Source organism: Anticarsia gemmatalis, chromosome 1 (genome assembly GCF_050436995.1).
Source record: "Anticarsia gemmatalis isolate Benzon Research Colony breed Stoneville strain chromosome 1, ilAntGemm2 primary, whole genome shotgun sequence".
NCBI classification, from domain to species: Eukaryota; Metazoa; Arthropoda; class Insecta; order Lepidoptera; family Erebidae; genus Anticarsia; species Anticarsia gemmatalis.
In genome coordinates, this window is record NC_134745.1 from 6,266,162 (window position 1) to 6,289,116 (window position 22,955).

The 22,955-nt window shown below is 37.7% G+C and overlaps 1 protein-coding gene across 5 annotated transcripts; it reads right to left on the reverse strand.

The window, feature by feature from the left end:
• Positions 1-126: 126 nt before the first annotated feature.
• LOC142973434 (uncharacterized) lies at positions 127-22,862 on the reverse strand. 5 transcript variants are annotated; one of them, XM_076115113.1, is made up of 42 exons: positions 21,819-22,862; positions 18,376-18,482; positions 15,826-15,981; positions 15,457-15,563; positions 15,190-15,252; positions 14,207-14,374; positions 13,887-14,039; positions 13,282-13,536; positions 12,796-12,959; positions 11,389-11,542; positions 10,901-11,083; positions 9,639-9,767; positions 8,372-9,131; positions 7,589-7,701; positions 7,318-7,494; positions 7,118-7,242; positions 6,899-7,040; positions 6,574-6,813; positions 6,341-6,494; positions 5,935-6,258; positions 5,644-5,804; positions 5,361-5,486; positions 5,034-5,258; positions 4,477-4,794; positions 4,233-4,404; positions 4,021-4,147; positions 3,819-3,933; positions 3,580-3,738; positions 3,270-3,491; positions 3,047-3,178; positions 2,811-2,975; positions 2,587-2,742; positions 2,412-2,510; positions 2,175-2,327; positions 1,957-2,094; positions 1,606-1,760; positions 1,398-1,515; positions 1,188-1,294; positions 927-1,092; positions 601-701; positions 402-522; positions 127-267 (listed from the first exon to the last, which is right to left on the reverse strand). In XM_076115113.1, the coding sequence occupies exons 1-42, from the start codon at positions 22,010-22,012 to the stop codon at positions 214-216; spliced, it is 7,158 nt and encodes a 2,385-aa protein (XP_075971228.1). In that variant the 5' UTR covers positions 22,013-22,862; the 3' UTR covers positions 127-213. The 5 variants fall into 5 exon arrangements, with proteins under 5 accessions (XP_075971228.1, XP_075971253.1, XP_075971237.1 ...); XM_076115138.1 differs by lacking the exon at positions 8,372-9,131 and adding an exon at positions 8,139-8,229 and having other exon boundaries at positions 21,819-22,858; XM_076115122.1 differs by lacking the exon at positions 15,190-15,252.
• Positions 22,863-22,955: the final 93 nt, after the last annotated feature.

Below are 22,955 nucleotides of genomic sequence, written 5' to 3' on the forward strand. Positions count from 1 at the left end.
TCGCATAACTATCGACAGATCGACGAATCGGGACGCAGTTCTTAAATGCTTTTATAATTTAATAGACATTCTAATAGAATGGTAGTGTTGTATCGATAGTTATACGGAATAATTTATTTTATTGATATGTATTGTGATATTACAAGCTATGTGGAAAAATCATAGGAAAATGGATAAATACACTATAATGAAGTGAAATCTTTATAGTATCAGTTATTTTCCTTTCCTCTTCGCCGCGGGGGTGGCACTCGCTGGTCTCGGCACATCCTGTGAGTTCACAAATGATAATATAAGCTAAATATTTCTGTGTACGAATATGTAGCCAAATAAATGTGAGGTAATAGTAGGTTTTCTTTACTTGTCGTTGTCCTAACTGTAAAATACTATAGTGTAAAAGTTACCGGTTTAGCAGGTGATGACCGTGTGAGCGTGGAGCTACTAGCAACTCGTAGTGGCGGCCGCGACGATGTACTGCTCATACTGCCCATCGCACTCGCTGGCCGTTCGGGACTTTGCTCTTTGCTATAACACAAAACATCATTAATAAATATATAGTATTGCATTTTTTTATGACAATATTGTTTATGTTGTGTAATATACCTGTTGCCGCGTGACATTTGTCCCTTTCTGCTGAACATATCTGAGAGGCGACCTCGCAAATCTCGTCTACTGCCCGCGGCGCTCATATCTGAATCTGAACCCTGGTAACAGAAAGTAATAGAATAAGTTAATAGAAAAATCGACAAAGAACATGTAACAGACACCGAAATCTTTTACGGTACACGAACGCCTGTCTTTGTTAAAAGTAGGTAGTAGCTGTAGTAGTAGGTAGGTATGGTATATGGACAAGTAAATTTCTGTCCCAAGGGCGTTAAAAGACTGACCTACGTGTGCCAAATATTCGGTTAGTGAGAACATCTGCTTACCTGCGAAACCGTGCCTATCGGTCTGAAGTCTACAACTCCTGTGGAATCAACTTGATCGTCAATAGAACGAGATTTTGTCAGCTTCTTTAATTTGCCAAATATACTCTTCTTTTTCTTCTTCTCTGAAGGCAACACTTCACTCTGAGCTGATCCTCCTGACAACCGACTGGAAGATAAAATAATAAAAGAGTGTTAAAAAAGTTTAATGATATAGGTAAGGTTCTAAAGTAGTTTTGAAATACCAATGATTAAAATACTGACCTATCGAGACTAGTATCCCTTTGCATTGTGAATAGGCGTCCATCATCTCCATCAAGCGACTGCATTGAGGATACACTACCCTCATCCATAGACTTCCATATCGAGCCCTATATTAAAAAAAAACATTTATTATGACATATTACGAAGCAGATTTGACCACTGCTTACATCTTTACAATTCAAGGTTTTAGTTAAGTTTGCAGTAGGTTACCTGTTCTTTAGTAGTTTGTTCAAGAGATATTGATCGTTTCTTGAGTGATGGGGCTCGAGAGGGATTTCGTGTGGCCGGTGACACTGAGAGTGTATCTCTGGGCTCCGTTGACATAGCTCTGCAAAGATAATTTAAACTTGTAAAGTGAACTTTAATGGCCTTGTATTAAACATCAAAATGCGAAAACATTTGTTGAAAGTTATGTTACCTTCTGGCGGTGGCTTGATGTCTGCGCTGTCGTTCAGCTATCCTCGATGCTCGCAGCTCATCAGTCAAGCGTCGCAAGCGAGCGGCAGTGTTCGCAGCCTCCATACCATTGGTGCCTGTCTCCGGTGTGGCTGATCGTGATCGAGACTTTGATGACTGCGAAATAAATATTATTAAGATGAGGACAAATTACATCTTATCAATGGTTTGTATACTTATTAGGGAAGGTAAGGTTTTGTATAGAGCTTGGTTTACTAGCAAATCTATTGTTTGAGAAAAACAACATAAAATGTCATTTAGTATGGTCTGTAACATGTAGTATGTAGTCAATAAATTTGTTAATGTTTCTTACCCTATTCCTTCTTGGTGGAGTGGGCGTTGCTAACGTCTTCTCTGGTTTGACTGATGCGTCTGATCGGAACAGCTCGGGACTCTGTTTCATTAAGTCGTCTATTGTCTCTAGTAGTTGCGTTATTATTCTATCATCCTCCTAAAATAAGAAATTATGTGAATTAGTATGCGAAAACTTTTCATCATCAGTCATATTTTTGTAATGGTTTTTTGGCTTACCTGCTGTGCCCGTTTCAGTGAACCAACAAGAAGTTTGTTCTGATCGCGGTCACGATCATGACGTTCTTTGTCGCGACGTAACTTCTCGTTAGCTGTGCGCAGCTTAGCGTGGGCATCACGCAACTCGAGCAAATCACATTGCAATTCTGTCACCTGGAATACAATCAAAATGAAACGTTAATAATATAGTCGGAATCATTTACTAATTGGTATGGACAGTAGTGGCAACGTATTTACCTTCTTCTTCGCCTCTTCGGTTTCTTCCTCAGTTGTTCTCTTCAACTGTTCTATCCGTCTCTTCATGTCTAACCTCTCTTTTTCTCTTTCACGTTCAATCTGCAATTTATAATTGTCCATTATACCGATTTCTGTCGAAAGGTAATCCTACGTAATTTGTTGTTAGTTGATGTACCTCAAAGAGTGTCTGTCGAAGGTCTCGAGCGAGCGTAGAGGTTTCTTGCAGCAAACGTTGTTGCTCATCACGTTCCTTGTGCCAAGCAAGCTCCATTCGCGTTGCAAGACCTGCCACGCGTGCTCTTCCCGATGACAGCAATCTTTCTTCTTCGTACTGTGTAAAAGCATTCATTAGAATCAAGTCATTTAATTTAGTTTGTATGAAATAAGTTTTGATTATACCTCGTTGAGTCTGGATTGCATTTCAGCAAAGCGAACTTCAGCTGCAGACCTTTCACTAACGAGCTCGGTGTTAAGTTTGGAAGCCAATAGACGAGCTTCGCATAGCTCATCCTCCAAGCACGCCGTCTGCTGCTCCAGTGTCGCCACTTTGTTGCGGTATTCCTCCTAAGCAAAAATAAAAGTTATTTTTACTCAGAAAACTCCTTTCTAAAGTTTTCATGTGGTTCGTTTGTTACCTCATCAGTACTAGATATTGATGTTCTCGGTGTTCTAGCGTTCTTTTCACCGTTCTTAATCTCTGACATCGACTTCTGTGCTGCATCCAACATCTGTTTATAGTTGTCTCTTTCTCTCCTGAATCTTGATACCTAGAATTCAAGTAATGTTGTTAATATTTTTAGACAGACACAGACATTTTGAGAAACGACAATAGCTATTTGATAATCCTTAGTCTTGTACCTGGTTGTGCAGCGATTTCAATTCTTCCCTCATAGTATTCATCTGGCCTTCATATCGCAACTTCATTTCTCCAAGCTCATGCTTCCTTGACGCTTCAGCCTGTTCAAGTCTTGTATTCAGAGCGGACAATTCGCCTTCTAATTCTGCATTTTCTGTTGTCAAGTTCCTCTGAATCTTGGACACTCTTTCGTAGTCTTCCAGTTTTCTTCTGGCCTCCTCCAACTATAGTAAAAAAAAGGCAAATTGTATTTGATGTCTGTACTTTACTAAATAATATACTTAATGAATGTTCTCGTGATGAGTTCTTTACCTCTTTCTTGGCTTGATCATGGTGATGTTCCAGAACATCTCGTTGGTCGTTTGCGGTACGCAATTCACGCTCCCGTTGCTCCAATTTAGCGTTCAGCCGCGCACGTTCGACCTCCCAACCACCACCACAAAGGCGATCTTGTAGTGATGATATCGAGTTCTACAAAATAAAGACAAATTAACTTGCAGGTGCCATGTATGCAGCTTTTCTTAACGCTTAGTATATTTAGATGTAGTTACCTGGAGTTCAGTCTTTTCTTTAGTCCACGCTGAAGACTGCGTCTCATAGTTGTCTTGAAGAGTTTTTATTTCATCTAATGCTGAATTTAGTTCCTTCTGGACATGTATTAGTTCACTGTAACAAAACAAAGTAAAAAGTAATATAGCACTTCTGTATAAGTAAAAAATGTACGCATAAATGAAAAGTTTAATAATTTCTTACCCTTGAGCCTGTTCTTTTTCTACGGTTAGTCTAGCTTTAGTTACGACATGCTCCTCCTCTAATATTTCGTATTTGCCAGTCAATTCTTCGTATTCAGCTTTCTCTACAGCAAGTGAATGCTCCAGTTCTGAAATTATTAAAATGTATTTTAGGATGTTCGGTTAGTAGTAGTCGGTCGTAGATGTCTTAAAACAATAGTATTCTTTACTAACTTTTAACAGTTTCTTCATATTCCTGTTTGAGATCAGATATTTTCTTAGCACCAGCACCGGATGATTGTTCCAGAATTTTCAGTTTGCCCTTGAGTGTTGCCAGCTCAGCTTCTTTATTCTTAATGTCTTTGTCGTGCGCGGTACGCATGCGCTCGATCTTTTTGCGTTCAGCCTACAAATAAAAAAATGTTAGAAGTTCTGTGGAGTATACGACGTTTCTTCTACATAGTTGTAAGACAAGTACCTGTAAATCTGTGTCCATTTCGGAAGCTTTACTCTCCCAGTAACTGGATTCTTTCTTTTCTGCTTGTAATTTGCTGTCTTGATCCTTCTTAGCATTTTCTAACTTAGTTATCTCAGACTTCAATTGTGACATTTCGGATTGTAGAGTTGTAAGTTCCTTCTGAGTCGAGTTCAGATCTTGTTTGACATTTCCTAATTCCACCTGCTTCTCTTCAAGATCTCTAGTTGTTCTCTCTAACTTATCCTGCATTTGTGCCATTTCAACTGACGATATCGCTTCATCGTACTTTTGATTGGAAGTATCTCGTAAGGCTTCCTCCTGCAATTACAAAAATTAAGATATTAGTATTTATAAATAACTGGATTTCTTCGTCACAGACAATCGGTTCAAAATCTTTCAAACGGCGCTATGAGGCTTGGAGATAATGCTTGGTCATGCATGTCAAAGAATAATATATGGAAGCAGTTCTAGTTTCTAAAGGCTTAAATTTAAAAGGGGAAACGCAGTCTATGGGGCCAAATATGCTTTGCACGCAGGGGAGAGAGTAACCCAAATACCAGTTGTTTAATGTGAATTTCTTTGGCAGCTATAGTTGATTCCAAGTTAGTTATTTTATTCTCGTAGTCGTCTTTCATTTCTTTAATATCAGATTCTAATGATATAAGTTTACTCTCGGTCTTAAAGAGTTTTGCTTGCATTTGATCTTTTTCACTAGTGTAATCAATAGAAATACGCCGATGGCTATCGGCTAATGCTCCGGTCTGCTCCTTCTCTTGAGAAAGCTAGTGTTAATAAAAAATGAGGATTATTACAATATACGTAGACAATGAGACATTTAATATGACTAGATGACTTATTCGTAATGAATTGTTATTCTTTCGTACCTCTTTCTCTAATTTGGCGACGCGATCTTTTCTGACGGCTAGTTGTTTCTCAATTCGTTTATATTTCTCATCGGCCTCCTTCAATTTCTTTTCTAACTCACCTATCTTTTTAGCTTTGTCTCCAACCTGGAAATATTATCGCTCAATGTACACAGAACTTATAAGCACGATTCACACAGACAGCGGGTGTGTTTAGGGCGCGTGCCAGCACAGATGTACGGCGGGTCCAATTACTTGTATTCATACGGACATACCACATGTATATTTGTATGTAGATACTTGCCTCTTTGAGCAATTTCTGTTTGTCCTGTTCTAATTTATTAACAAGTTCAACTTGTTTTTTCAACTTTTCAATTTCTTTGTCTTTAACATCCATATCCTTCTTGAGGTCTTCAATTTTCTTCATGCAGTCGGACATTGTCGTTTGTAATGATGTTGCATTTTCTGTAACAAGTGCGTTAACGTTATCGTATTAGTACATACATACATAATTTCAAGCCTGTTATAATCGTTTTTATTTCGCCATATTTTATTTTACTATTAGTTTAAAAATTACGATTTATAATTCACTTACTGAGATCAGAATTGAGTTTGTTTATTTGTGACTCCAAATTAGCTTTCTCCTCTTGTAGAGTTTTACATTGATTCGATACATTATTGTTTTCTTTCTCTAGTGTTTTTAATTTCTTGTTTATATCTGTTTTATCACCTTCTAACTTTGTATTGAGGTCCTTTAGTTTAGCAATCTCAGTTTGTAACCGATTCTTCTCATTCGTGAACTCGGAGTCATTTCTGGATAGTTTCGATCTTACATCTTCAATGTCTTTCTCTAATTGTGCTCTTGTACTTATTTCAGTGCCGGAGAGGCCAGCGTTTTTCATAATCACATACATTTCTCCTAAAAACAAAGAAAAACACAATAGTTTATATACTTGAAATACAATATATAGACCCATGATTTGTAAAGGTGTATACGTTACCTATTTCATTTTCTAATTCGTCAACCATCTTCTTCATTTGTAGTTTGGTTGTCAAATCAGTAGGCTTCTTTGGAACTCTCGGTTTGAACGATTTGATTGCATCTTCTTTCAAGGCTTTCAATGAGGCTTGTAATTGAGCTTTTTCTTTCTCCGCCTGTTAATACAACCAAAAAATTAAGACACCTAATTTCTTCGTGTGCTAAAGCAATTAGAACTATAATATTTCCCATTACCTTGTTGAAGCTTAGTTTCAATTTGTCTAATTCTGTTTTAAGTGCGTCACTATCTTTTTTGTTATTAAGTTCTCCACCAAATCTAACCTTCTTAGGTTCTATCTTCTCATCTTTTTCCTTATTTTCAAATTCTTTTATTTTTCCTAGAGCTTCTTGTAGTTCTTTTTCTAATTGACTTATTTTTGTTGCACTTTGTTCTATTGATTTATCGGATTTTAAGGACTTGGCGTTCTTTAATAGCTGTAAATAAGGATTACGCATTAAATAAAATGCAATTTACGAAACAAACTGTACTTGTTGTACTGATAGTAAATTATCGCTTTACCTGTAACTTTTTGTTTTCTGCTTGCAGTTTCTCGTTATCAGCTTCTAAGCTCTGTGTCTTGGAACGTAGTACGTTGGCTTCCTGTTCTATGACTTGGAGTTGTCGTTTAAGGTCGACGTTTTGTTGGTCGCCGTCCAGTGACCTAAAATGGTTTGATTTAGCAAATTGTATGGTATGTGTTCATATGTATGTATATGAAAAACAGTCGGTTCAACTTACTTGCTTTTGATGAGTGAGGCTTTTGGCTTCTTTTGTGCTAGGCTAAGTTCAGCGTGTAGTCTTTCACAATCTCGTTCTTTTTCTATAAGTTTCTTCCTTAAATCTGCTATTTCGTCTTCTAGTACCTTAAGAGTAAGAAAAGCATGATTAGCATTGTGCGATCCAGTTAAAGTGTATGTTAAGGTATTTATTTTGTATACCTTGACTTTTTCTGCTGCTAGATTATTGCCCTTAGCATTGGAAGTCCTACGAAGGGTGACAGTTGAATTCGTTTTTGGTTGACTGGCGATTTTATCCGTTAGCTCTTTGACTTGTTTCTTCAGAGAATCCCTGTCTTGCTCCATTTCCTCCACCTTTCGTCGTAGTACTGATGCCTCCTATGAAGATTTTTATGAATTAGTCTCATGTAATTATTCTAGAGAGATGTAATTCTGAGTGATATTTCGCTAATAAATATTATGAAGTATGCACCTGTTCGTTAAGTTCAAGTAAGAGACGAAGTTCAGCTGGATCTTCTTCGTCTTTTCCACCTTTTTCGTTAATATCAAGTTTATTTGATGGAGGCGTTGGTGACAGCTTACGACCTACAAATTATTTGGTATAAAGTTATATTTTAATGTATTTAGGAACAACAAAATAAAAAGCTTGTAAAACGTTTAGTAAATTATGCAAAGGTTTTTGGTGAAAATTAGTAAAACTCAATGAAACAACAATTGTTCCTTTGGCGAATTTTGAGCAATGTAGTGGATATGTTTATAAACCCAAACATTGTAATAGATTTGAAAAGGTCTAATACTGACTGGAGAAAATGGCTACCATCGATACGCCGTGTAACTCAATACATTGACAAGCGTGTTAGTATACATCAAGGAGTAAAGGTTTGTTATGAATTAATGGTTATGCAAGTATACAATGAAAAACATGATGAAACACAACCGGGTTTTGATGTGCACTGGTTTTTCGGAGAGGGTGTTATAAGAAAAACACAATCGATTTTCCACAATATAAGTATATGACGTACTTCTGGCTTTGGTAGCCATTTTCTTCAGCTGAAGTAGCAAGGACTCATTGTCGTCCTCGACCCGTGACGCAGTTTTACGTAAGTTATTTGCCTGTAAATAGTAGTTAGTTTAAATTATAGAACAACTAATCATCTATACTACCATGGCCAAAATATGTTCAGAATTCTGTTACGGACATAGATACAGGTGAAGAAAACCAACATTTAAAACATGGACAAACTGTAATATGTACCTATATTTGGCATTCTTACAGCCAACGGACTGAATAAAGATACGAAGGGTAAGGGATATGGAGATCGAGATTCCGGCGTTTTATCTGGAGTAAGAGGGGGGCTGTCCGATTGATCTTTACAAACTATGCCCCTATATTCTAAGGCGTTATTAATGATTTCTAAGTCATCCCCAAAAATGTTATCTTCTTCGTTAAGAACGGTAATCGTTTCTGTACAAGCGTCTACATATTCTTTATGACCATTAACAGCTTGTAAGCCTTTGTCACTGTAAAGCTTAGTGGGCGTCTGCACATTAGCATTTCTTAGTTTCTGTTTGTCAGTTTGTGCAAAGTTATGAATTCCCATAAATTCAGTCTGAATGACCTTGTTTTTCATGAATGCAGATTCTGTTTGGGTGTACATTTCTAAAAGATCAATAGTGCTTTGAACAATGGAGTCGAGAGTTATCTTCCTAGTGTCAGTCATAACATCATGCAGTAAAACGGTGTCCGTCTGACAACCTTCAGAATAACTAACAATAAGATCTTGTGGAGATTGAGTGATTTGGTTTACACCGATCGATGATGGACTACTGTCGAGAGATGATAAACTTTTTTCTAATGCGAGTTGCATTTCAAGTATTCTCTCAATAGTTTTCGGTTCGAACTTTTCATTTTCGTTAGCTAAAAGTTGAGGTGAGATTGGATCAGAACGGGATGATTGTGGAATTAGTTGTGGACGGATTCTTCTGGCTTCGCCGCGATGTCGATATCGACTAGCCTGTTTGAACATAAAATTCCTTAAAATCGTCAATGTTTTAGTAACAACACAATATTTCGATTACTGAGAATAACAATGCGATGTACAATCATATGTATAAGAGTGGTGGGTTGAGTCAGCCATGTGTTGGCGACGTGCCAGCTGGCACCCGTCGGACGAGAGCTAATGCCCTAATGAATGCGTTGTTTTTCTAATGCGACTAAATGTTCGGAGGAATAAGTGGCTGTAAAAGTATTTAACTGTTAATGAGATATGAGTTATTGCAAAGTCTAACTTTTTGTGCACGTGATTATTACATTCCAAGCTAGTCTGGACTTCAGATTAAGCGCAATGCGTGTGTATATTTCTTATATGTAGGTGATTGATGAAAAGTGTCTTGTAGGTGTGGTAATTTAATAAAATAGAATTCCGTTTTTAATCTCGCCGTGTGGGTACTGGTACTGATCGTCTGTGTATGTAGCATGTGTAATAACTGATTTTGATGACCAAAATATAAATAGGATGTACCTCCTCCTCAGCATTACGTAGTTGTTCTCGGAGGTCAGCCTCTCGTTCCAATGAGTCCTGAAGGTCTCGGAGTAACTGGGCTGGGTCCTCCTGACTTCCACCCCGGGTTAGAGATGAACGCGACACTTTCTGTAGAAGAAGCATCCAAATTATTAACAACAGTAAAGCCCTTCTCCCATTACGATACGCCCGCGCGACTCTAGTCTCGGAGACTAGTCGCCACGAAGTATCTCACATACATTTGTATGGAGACTCTCACATTACGATACTGGTATTCTACGCGTTCGCGACTAGTCTCGCGATACCCGCCGTGTTGGTCGCTTGTGCGTCGCGTCTCGCGTAGACATGCGCTTTAACATGTTCGGGAGCGGATTGAACATGGAATCATTCATTTCCTAATTGGAACTATGTTCAGGAAACATGTTCGCGGAACTATATAGTTCCACCACGTTTCAAGTTTGACAGAATCTAACATTTGATATTATAGGTAGTTCCTCAGTTCCTCACAGCTCCTAGGTGCTATAGAAACTGTGAGAAATTGAGAACTGCTTTATAGTTTATACATTATTTGTTACTGTATAAATGTAGACAAAAATATCCCTTGATTTACCTTCATACTTTACACAGGCTTAGGACTGTCAACCAAGAGATAAAATATAAAAAAATATGCAATCTACAGTTTAGACTTTCCTACGATTTTATTACCTATAATAATATGTATAGATTGAAAACGGCTCAAGATGCAAGTAGGACTCTTTAGACATTCGGTAAAAAGATAAAAATTTCTTATCATCGTGTTGTAGTTCTTGTGCGGCTACAAAAACTCTACAATTTATGTTTCTTTAAATATATGGATGAATCCAGTATTTTCTACTCTTGCGTTGACGTCTTCTATTTCAATAAACCAAAAAAACTTCAAGAGCTTCATCGTCACTGGAGTCGCTCGACATAACGTCAGTCTACAAAAAACGAGTTTGCACAAATGATGAATTTAGTAACTTTTAAGTTGCATAATATGCGAGCATCGGGTAGCGAACATGTATCCAACTAGTATTATACTCGAGTATCGTACCCTACAAGTATCGTAATGGGAGAAGGGCCTAACTCTTGCGCTAAAATTGATTTGTGGTAACAATAGACTTCGTGGATGTACAAGTTACGAAAACCAAATATCTACAAATCAATCTTAATATACGTCATGACAATATTATGCAACTTATAGGTACCAAAATCAAACGCAACAAAAATAAATATAAATTTACCCCATCAGTAAGTTGGTTCTTCTTAACATTAGAGGCCGGTGCTCCCGGCGTGGCGGGTAACTTGGTGTTGGCTTCAGCCAGCTCCCGTTGTAACCTCAACGCCACCTCGGTCGACCGCGCCACTTCTTGCTCCAACTCTTTGATGCGATTCTCACGTTTCAAGCCTTCTTGACCGCCGACTATCTGTAGCATAATACGTACAGGTTTAGAACACGAAGAAAGACCTGCTTTTATACAAATTGTAGAATATTTAGATGACGTACAAAAAAGGGTAAACATTGGTACCTAAGGAAGTGCTTCTTGAATTAGAGTTTTGATGTTTGATGATGTACCTAATTCGTCTGTTCTGTTAGTTCGTACTACGATATTCAGTAAGAATTTTAAGCTAGAATATGCGTAACTTTCTATGCAGACTATGTATGTGTCTATCATACCTGAGGCACAAATTTATTTCCAAGTTGGATTAGATAAGCGTAATAGATCATTACCTCTAAAAGTTTCTTCTCGTGTTCAGCTTTCTCCTGTTCAAGTTGCTCGGCTTTCCTTTCAGTCTTTTTTAACTTAAACGATAAAACTCTACAATTCTTTATTGTCTGCTCTAATTCCCTTCTTAATGACGAGTATTCATCGGCTTGGTCCTCCCTGGGAAAAAGTAAAATCTATTAGACTACAACCTATTGCTTTACAAAAGAGTCTACCTATTGATTTTTTTTCTGGACAGTTCCATACCAGACCAAAGGACGCCACTTGTTACGATCCTAACAAACTTCCCTTGCCTCATTCACATCCATACATCATGTTTACTGGGCCGCTGGTTACGAGTATATCAGAATAATTTCTAGTAGAAAAGCAAATGTTAGCCTGGATGTCGAACCCATTTTACACTCCGTAGTAAAACATTAGACTATTTGAGTTATTAATTAACAAAAGATATTAACGAATTGCACTAATTGACTTGCTCCTGAAAAACAACAAGGTCAATACTTTGATAACGTTCACAGCCAAAACTATTTTGGCTGCACTCATAGACATTGGTTCAATGAACTCATTTTTCTGTAATAACGCTATAATGCGACCTATCTATTGAGTATGTAAACAACGTGTAAATAGTTGAAAACGGAGTATAAATAGGAATTTTAAAAGTCTATCGCGGTATGACACGAAATGAAAGTGAAAAGCCAGTCGTTGGTCGTTGTACTTTTAGTTGCAAATCAATGGCCAGTTTAAATTACTTATATGAGGTTTAAGGCGTAGGCAGCGTAGGAACGTAGTGTCGAATTTTCTTGATACTGACAGTGTATTTCCTAGTATACCAGCCAGAATTTTTATTTGAATTTATAACTATCACAAGATTAACCATATCATTTAAATGTAGGTATTATTGTGCAACTTTAAATTATCTAGAAATGTTTTACACACTACATAAACACTACTTCGTTTCTCTAAAACGAGTATTATTTTTTGCACAAAACGTTTTTGTGAAAAAGTGGGTACTCTAGTGAGTAAAAAGCATTGTAAAAGTGATTTTGGTTAGCGTGTGTGTATCAGTGCATGAATGTTATGACATTAATGTTATGCAATGTTTCACTCAGTTGACTTGCAGTCGTAGACCGTAATTGAATACAAAAAATATATCTTCATTTGAAAAATGACAATGGATTCTTTTTAAAACCGGTAAAACAGGGTTACTTTTGAACGCAGGGGTTAAAATGGAAAGAAATGGGCATGTTTAACGTCAATTACTCTATTTGAAATGCTACAATTTCATTCATGATGATATTTACTACCAAAAACTGGAAAACTGAACTCGTCGCTAGCTTTTTACGCGAGCTATTTACTTGATTTCTATAATCAAATTAGCCCCAATTATGTACATGTATTTCATTGGTTATTACCTGAAGTTGTCCTGCATTTCCTCGATTTCCTCTTCGAGGTCCCGCAGTTCTTTCTTCATATCTTCGTTCTCGTCCATCAGCTCCTCGCACAAGGTTTCCGCGGCTAATAGTTTCGCTCGAAGCTGTTCTATCTGCCGTGCTTGCGCTTCTACTGATGGCCGAGACTGGAAACCAAAAAGCAATTAATAAATGAGCATTTAAATACTTATGGAAGAATTCCTAGTTCGTTACCGTACCTCACATTTTTTCATAGATAAGAGTTTGCAAAAGGTGTTAAAATACGATGTATTTTACAAGCTTACATACATACTAATTCACGTATTGTTCCCCTAGGGGAAAGAATATAACTTTAGAAGCTTATTAGAGCGAATCGCCATCGCATTAAATTTCATTACTCTCATCCACAAAATCCTTTGATTTTGAACCAGCGTCATTGCACCAACTTTACAGAGCAGACCAAGAATACGTTATTTTATTAACGCTCACCTCAAGTTCACTCTCAACTTCCCTAATCTTCAGCGTGAGATGTTTCTTCTCGTCCTTGAGGTCTTCGTTCTGTGACGTCAGCTCGTTGACCTTCTGCTGCAGTTTGAGAACCTCTGACGATCGTCCCGTGCTGTACTTGTTCACTGTGTCGATGTTCGCCAGCCTTCGTAGCAGAATATCACTCTTCTCTTTTTCTACCCTCTCACAGCGTCTTCTAAGAGTTTCCATTTCTTGCTTCAAACTTTCTATTTGCTCCTGAAAGAAGATGTGTTATTCTTTAGTATTATTTCTTTATTTTTAAGCAATTGATGAGACAGGATCGCAAAAAAATGGTATAGATGAGAGGTCTATACTCGACCGTGGTTAGAAATGGGCTGAATAGATGAAAGATAGATAGACGTGTATTTATGTTATTCCTGTACAGATTGAACAACTAACTTCTAGAAAGCATTTGTATTGTTATCTAATATGATAGAAGATGGTGGGTTTCTGGATTCCTACTTTCAAGTACTTAATGTTCATTTGAAACAATGACAATATAAGAAATGTAGACACAAATGCTTGTGTAGTTGTAGCAGAAAATGTGGATATGTCGTGTTTCTCACCTGATACTCCTTAACATTGACATCGACGAGTGTAGTTTCGGTGGTGACGGTGCCAGCGGTGCTAGTGTCGTCATCCGACTCATCTTTCTCTTTGGAAGGTCCACCCCGCGCGGGTGGCTTGGAGCTTGCCGATGAATTGCGGGAATTCTTCACCTGGAACAATGCAGTTCGTCATTGCATGAAAAACTGTTGAACAGTTGCGTAGAAAAAAGTATTTGAGTTCGATAGATATTTAGTTAAGTAAAGTAAACAGGTAAAACTTTAATCTCGGTCTGCACGAAAAGATAAAAAATAGGCTAATAGGATAGTTTGTTAATCACCTGCATCATAAAGTTAACATCGTCTTTTGTTGAAGTTCTGTCTTCTTTCGCCCGAACAGTCTTTTCTTCTTGCTGAACTTCTTTACTTCTAGATAAACTTCTCTTTTCCCTCTCTTTTTCTATACTTGATTCCTTTTCAAAACTATTTTGAGATTTTAGTAACTGCATCTGTAAATTGGCATGTGAATTCTGAGTATCCGTATCAGTATTGGCTATTTAAACAGAAAAAATATTACAGCGAATCTTTTTTCATTTGGTTCTTAGAAATCCGTTAAATAATCAGACAAACAAACTCCACGTCTTGAAAATTTATCGTATAATAGACTTTGAACCTGTGATTAATCGAATCCCAACATGTTACGGAAACAGCGGCGTTATCTGGCAATAATTTATATTTAGTTATATATAAGGTATTTGAAGGAGTGAAAACAAATAATAGGTCATTTCCTCAATTAATTATCACGCTTGCGCATTGCCAAGCACTAACTTCCATGGTGACCTTTTATGTTTATTTTGAGCAACGCATCGCAAATAGTTCGGTAGAAAGCAATCAGTAGACGGCTCTATCTGTTTGACCCACTTATTCTTCACACGCTCGCCTATGAATCCAAGGTGAAGACAATAGTGTTACTATTTGGTCAGTTCATTATTAGAAACACGCTATAGTTTATGATGTTTTAGAAAAATACAAAAGACTGTGTGTAGAACTCGATGTACGGTGCACGGTTAGAAATTATATGAGCTAAGTAATGAATCGCATACACATTTTCCTTTCAATGTTATTTTATAGAGGTCCTAAATCTTGATGTAGTTGTTCCCTGGATTTATTCACTAATCATTGAACAACTAAGAATATTATTATGATGGTATGGTTAATTATATTAAGATGAATTACTTGTCCTATTGAGCGCTCGGGTGCTCGCACTACCTTGGCGCCTCCGTTTACAAAACCATGCCAGACTTAACCGATCATGCCTACGCACAATACTTCGGCGCCCCCCAGGATCCGGCGCCCAGCTATACGGCACCCCAGGGTAGGGCTGCCCCTGATTCATAATCATTATAATCATACAGGTATAGATACGTGAACATTACTCTAAAGAAAAGTAGGTATAGATTGACATCCAGTGACTACAACACCCAGAGGACTAATTACGACCTGTGACAAAATAATTCTTCAACTTAAACTTACATTATTTCTACTGCATAATGTCTTAAAAGATTGGTCTCTTTATTGGCGCTTTGTTTACCTTTCGCACGCGTTCTGCAAGCGAGTCGCCTTTGCTTATGGTGATTTGTGTTTGCACCGCAGCCGCCGGCGGAGGAGATGGTGATGGTCGTCGCAACGTCACCGTATCTGATAAAAAACGAATGAGCAACAAGAATAAAGTATAAGTTAGGCGGCTAGCAGACTAACACTTAGAGCTTTTGCGGGCTTTTTATCATAATCTGCTAATACTATTGTGTTTCTTGAGTGATAGTAAAATTTTTGTCGAAGGTTGAACACATGTGCCCTTTCTATAATATTTGTTCCAAGGTTGCCTCAAAATTGCACGACATTGAGGTACAGAATACGAATTTTGGAACTGAGTAACATACTAATGAGTGTCATTATATACCAGTCGTATTATTTTGCCCCGTATCTAACGACGGCAGAGGTCCTGTAAGCCGTCGTTTGGGCAGTTTCAGACTGACGGTGACTGCGTTCGTGCTATCGGTCTCGTTGGCCCCCAGGTCCGGCGTCGACGTCCACGATGCACTGGTTCTGTTGAACCCTAAATACAGAAAAAAGTATTTTTACGTCTGTAATAATAGGATCCTAATGTAAACGGGTAATTTCTTTTTTGATATTTTTACCGTAACAGTAGGTAGTCCCGGAAATATGATTTTGTGTAAAAGCACCTCTAAGTTATGTTGTATATAAATATTATTTTATCGCTTGTTTAGTTGTAGATGTTTATTAGTTATTGAAACTTATAAAATTTCTTGTTAAGTATGTAAAATCGAAGAACAGTATCTTATAATAAGTAGAGAGTAGAGGTACCGAATATACTAACAACATTTTCTCCAAAGACGTTTTCTACATCGTAAAACAAGTGGTTAATAGACCTACAAAAGAGAAATTCGTGTCTCGCGGTAGATACAGAAAAAAAGCGTAAGAAACAGCTGCTATTTAGACCGCTTTGTTATGATCATCAATATGTTTAATGTCTATCAAATAACAATACAAAGTTATTAAACCAGTTCCACTGCCGTCTTCACTAGAGCATAATAAAATCTGACGACAGCTACAAAATTATTCTCGTGTTTATTACCTATTCGCAACAATTCACACTGTGAATGTCATGGAAACTAATTTTAGATTTCATTTGTTATACCGCTATTTATTGGCTACTGTCACGATAGACTCAACATTTCTCGAACTTTGAAAGAATGTGGACAAGCTATCGTCTTTTATGAATCGTGTTTTTAATTCTTACTACCAAAAATGTTAAGTAAATGTGATTAAATTAGCTTCGGCATTTATAAAAATGGTGACGCGTGGGTGTTTGACTCTTAAATTAAGATCTACAATGTATGATTAAAATAATACAGGTGGATCGTTATGGCGTTGGCTCAAGTTCGCAGATGAGCTTGAGTCTGAATGCTCGTATGTTATCGACGAACAAAGAAGGTGGGCAGAAAAATCTATATTTTTGGGTGTTTGTGACTTTTGTTTCAGGTACAGCTATGATTCTTATGTTCTTAGTCATCATGCATTCCCCTATTTTCCCCAAGTTTCTATCATTTATCGGAGGTACATTTTTTATAGTTATAGCCCTTTCTCTCGTACAAACTTTTACGTAACAAAATGAATGGCTAACAGCAGTGAAGAATACTTAGTACTACAATAGATAATAGCCATGTACATAACAGGTTAGGTCATGTGTATTATGTGTAATATTCCCAGTAATTAGATGCGCTAGCACACAACAATATAGTGAGGTGCAACGCAACGTGCCATTATTAATCTCCTATGTCATTTGTACAGGTACATGATTGTCGAAATGACTTGTTTGACATTGAGGTAAAATTATTTATGGATATTATCAAGGTTAGAAGTTTTGTTATTTTATAATTTTTACGGTTTTTTCAGGACATTATTGGAACAAGAGTTAATAAATAATGTAGATAAACCGTATAGAAGAAAAGGCAATAAGCGATCTCTAATGCCTTATTAGAAGTTTATGAATGATGCATTCTAAGGAATAAGATTTTAAAAAGATATCTAGGTAAGTGTTTTGACGAATTGCTGTTGACATTCACTGTTTTCTTGATCATGTGGAATTAACATGTAGGTACACACTTAAAAGGGAATGTAGAAACAGGCTAGACAAGCTTCTATATAGAAGTGGCTACAGAAAGTTATGAACCTTATAGCGAAAACAGGATAGATAGTTATTATTCAAAACTGGAAAGTTATGTCTAATACGGTGCTTAACTAACTAAAGAGAAAATAGTAGAAAAAGCTGTAATAACGCGGGTCAACAAACACTTGGCCAACAACAATTGGACATAATGACGTTACAGCAGATAAAGGCGAATTATTTTCTGTTTTGTCAAGCTTTTTCTTCGCCTAATCGTATCCAGACACTGCTGAATATAATTTCTATTGTGTAGGAACTAATTCTATGATACAACGTGTTGCTAACGCGATGCATTTGGCAAAGGTAACGGAAAGATTGTGTCCAAATAAGATTTATAACCGGCAGCGGAGTAATGTAATTATTTACTTGCAAGACCGCCCGGTTAATGGCTGCGTAGGTCTAGTGCGGATAATATTATGTTAGTGCAGGGATGCCATTAGCAATTAGATGATTTTTAATACATTTTTGTTTCTAAAATACATTTTTGTTTCTAAGAAGGCATGGATGGGATATGCTGGACATGCTCTCTTTACTTATTGTGGGCTCAACCCACAGACTTGTCACGGATTCAGGGGTCATTCTTGTTTGGTTTGTGTTTTTATAATCCGAGATGTTATAAATATTTTACATATTCGCAAATTCGGTTGTATGTTCGCAATTTCCTTAGAAACTAAGGATTTAATTTGGATGGGGTTAAAATAAGAGAAAAAAAAAACTGAAATCGTTAGATAAAATAAGTAAATAAATAGTTTTGACACTTACCCGTGGAGAAGGCGTCTTTCTTGGGTTCGATTGAGCTAAGGTTCGTGCTTGACGCCCAGCCTCGGCCGACCTTCTCCACTTCCACGCCATTATCCTCATCACGACTTCTGTTTACACAAAGAAACTGTTTTAACAACTCATAGGGGAAGGCACACGTTCGATAAATAAGTAAGAATAATAATTGTGATCTGTTACTCTTCTATATCGTGCTATTGCTATTCTACATGCACAGTAGAATCGATATCTCTACCGAGCATTAAGTGTAGATAGAAGGATAGGGCGAAGTGGAGGAAAGGTGTAAGGAAGGCTGACCCCCCAACCATGTGGGACAAATAGCCAGAAAGAGAGAGAGAGAGAGAGAGAGATGATACCAAACCTCTTTGGATTTCACGATTCTTTCAATATTGCTCGTGACATTCGTGACGATAAATACGGTATGTCTAATCTTAGTTTAGGCAAATCCGAAGTTCGAAATGTGTTATCAGCCTAAAAACACAATTTAATAAAGATATTTTAGGAATAGGAGGATCATAAATAAGTAAACCAATGTTTTCATATTCTTATTTCATATCAAAGTAACCACACCCTTCTACTTGAATAAGCTGAAGAGACTGTTTATACGTATGTCCGAACAAGCCAATTTCAGGAACTACGTGGATACTAGTTGATTTGGAAAATTAATTCATTAATAGGAAGTTACATTATTCCAAGTTGCAATAGGCTACATTTTATCAATTTTACGAACAAAGTTGCATCATATTTTATACGATGAACGACGAAAAAAAAGCTCATCATCATAAAAACATTACCCTATTACGTGAATTCAAACGGCAAAAAGTGGATAATACTTATGTATTATCCGATTCCACATTTGCTAATTGTCATTGTATGTGTAATTCGTGAATGCAAATATGCGGTATTTAATCTGTTGCAGTCAAAAGGAAGTTCCGTAATATTTGCCAGACTATTTTTAACTTGTTTGCATATTATTATGTTGACTGCGTTTAGCTTTAGATCATTATGTGGGCAGATGTGCATGATACACGTCTGTTGTCCTTCGGTGGATAAAGTCGTCAGCTTGCACGGTACCTAAGTACCTACCTATATAATTAAACTGAATAAGTGAATGTTTCTAAAAGTACAAACATAAGTAAATTGAAAGCATCAGTCGGTTCATAGGCATCTCAAAAGATTCTAGAGTCTGGCGTTTCTCCGAATCACTCTTGTTGCTGTTTCATGGTGATAAAACTAGACTGAGCTGTTTTGCCACTTGACGCCATACATAACGATTCCGATTTGATGAGATGCCTACTTACGTACGTAGACGTACTATTAGTTAGAACTATAATGTAGGAGTGCACGTACAAACGAGGCGGCTTGCGTCAAACTTTAACGTTACGGGCGCAGCACAAACAATCCACAAAAACGTTCAGGAATTTGGAATCATGCCATCGCTTTTTTTGTTTAAAGATTAGAAATAATTAGGGACAGGTAGTAAATTTAAATATCCGAGACTGTCATTACTTATAGGTCATGGTTATTCATAAAAATATGTTTTTTATGGAAAGCGTAAACTTTATTGGCATCTGCGAAGATTTAAATGCAGGATTTCGTGAGTCATCTTCATTGACAGTGTAGCAGTTTACTGTCCGATACGGGGCTCCCACGGGTAAAATGTGACACAATATCCTAGTTTGGCAAACGTCTTTGAACGACGAGTAGAAAACATAGTATGAGTGTACACTGTACACCTAGCATGGTTAACGCTACCGGTCCAGTCCAACAGAAACCCTTGCTCGGAACTAACGGTAAGGTATGGAAAAGTTCTATTATTAGCTTGAAAGCACGGCCGTGATTCCAATATTGTAACATCTGTATGTGCATCAAGATTATACAGAATTATGCTTACATTATTGAGTGAATGCGTGGTCGTAATCTCCGCTATGTATTTTACTGCACACTAATTTTATGACTGCCTGCTCGATTGGGTTATGGCAATTGGAATTTCTTCCTACTTACTCCATAACTACTATAATAACTTTTAGATTTAATTATGAATATTGTTATTACAACGTAAAAGCTCTAATGCCATTATAGAATTTTATCTTTACCTCGCTTAGATCAAAAGCTACTCATAAGGTAGATAGATAACTGTGAACCTTGTCAGTATCTAATAAGAAAGTAAGTTGGTATCTGAATGTGGTTTTGTAAGACAGGTCTCAGTGCTTTTACAACACGATAACAAGAAAGTAACTTTTTATCGCTTTTCATGTCAAGATTACTATACAACGGGAATATTGTAGTTAGTAAAATTATGCCTCTTATACTTACAATAGGTAGTAAGTACCTATATTTCTTTTATTTCTAAAAGGGCTGGTCCTTTATGTTGTCCTTTTGTATTTGAGATAAGAATTAAATTCGATTGATGCACTTGGACAATACAAGCTAGAAAGCAATTGAAAGCCCTTGGAACACATATTAAAGGGAAGTTTTCAGCACGTTCCAGAACATTCTAAAAGCTTTTAAGGTTTGGTCTTTTCGCTCCCATTTTATTCCAGAATTTAGTCATGGTAAATAATTTTATTGATAATATTATGACTGCACATTGATTGTGAAATTAAATGTAAATTTTTAAAACTGACTTTATTTTAAAGGCGTCAACGTTTAAAGTTCTAAAGGCCTTGGCTCCTTTACTTGCATACAAGGACAGTTTAACCTAACTGATAGACAAACTGGCAGCTGATAAAGATATGAAAATATCCGACTAAGTTCTTCTGATAACCTAACCAAAACGTAAGTTAGTATTTAAAAGTAGTGAACCCAATCTTAATCCTTATAAAATATGTCTGGATATCATAATATCTATTCCAACACCTAGAAGTAAACTGGTGAATGTAAATCCTTATGTACACCGACCATGTTTAATCGTTTGCCTAAGTTGTTGACAGTCAGGTATAATTGGAAACATCGTTCATCTTATACTTATCTACATAGTAAGTATGTGTAGGTACCTACAGGTGCCTTACATTTTCAGTAGCGAGCACCTGCTGATCAAACGACGATCGATGTAAATATTGGCAATCAATCAGAATCAGAACGCATTTGCATCGGCTGCATTGGAAAGGGTCGAGTAGATGAGTCATGCTGCTCAAAAAATACTACTTATAGCTCCCTATAATTTCAGAATAGATGATGTGTCCTGTATTCATCCATTCAGCTCTTCCTTTTGTTCTGTTATGCTATGTATCAATAATGTATCTATGTTATATATTTTCTTTACTAAGTAATTGATCATTATTTATTTATAATTTTCATATAGCCCATTTCCATTTCTAACTTAATTTGCTTATCTTTCTCATCACCTAGATAAGTAGATTAACTAAAGTAAAATCAATAAGAAGCGTGACAGTAAGTAAGTAGTTGGTAGACACTTAGACACTGACCGTGACGACGGCGTGTTCCACGTGGAGAGGCTGGGGGTGGACGCGGTAAAGTCATCCTCTTTCTTGCGGACCGTCCCGCCGTGTTCCTTGTAGTCGCGGAAGCAACGCTTGCAACGCGTCGGCCACCGCACCTGCGGGTGGAAGCCCAGCGGACACAGCGGGTCGCCCTTCGCCAGAGGATACAAGTGATGCATTCTCACAGTACCACTACACTCAAATGCACTTAACAAATGTCAACGATTACACCTAAATGCCGCTTATTCAACGTAAACAGTTCGTCACATTCGTCCTCTCTCACGCAGTCATTGCGACGTCTCGGTAATACAGTCTTCCACCCGATATAAAGGGAACTAGCAATAACCACATACACACGCAAATGTTTATGGAATGAACTTTACGATTTTACTCTATAAATAATAATTTATTTAACTAGCAGCGTGTTCAGGCGCTCGTACGTCTGCACCCAACAGTAGCAATAAAAATATCTCGCTGCTAGCACTGAACCGGGCGACCTAAATCGGCTGCTCTGAACTCGCTACTAATTCTCAGACTTTCTAGGCGCGTAAACACAAACGCGATTTTATCAGTGGAACTATATTCTGCTGACGCTTCGCGGCGTAAGCTCCGTGGACGTGGGTTGTTAGAGGATCGCGAGTATCGAGTCGGTCGCGCAGCTTCGGTCGAGTAACGCGCAGTAGAAAAGGATTGTCGCAAGGAGTTTAGCGATGGGTGCGCATGGCCTGGGCGCGGCGCAGGCGGCGGTCGAGCCGGCGCTCCGGGGACTGGCGGGAGCTCGGGCACGGAGCCAACGCTTAGCGCACTTATGTTCTATTACACCACACACCGCTGAACCAGTGCTCGCGTTTTGACCGTCTATAAAAATAAAACAGAGTCGCTAATAAAACGCGTCAGGGAGTATCTCGTCGCATCGTAGCCGGATCTGTGCGACCGACGTCGTCTCCGGGTGCATGCGCGTATACTTGCGGCCGCCGCATCTCCAACACTGCACGTCGCTCTCCTGCCGCGTTTTTGTTGTGCCGACGATATTGTCAGTCTGCGTAAGAGGCGCTTAGAATAACTAAAGAAAGGATTCGTGTGTGAAAACAATTGGAAAACGGGCGGAAATTTACGTTACAA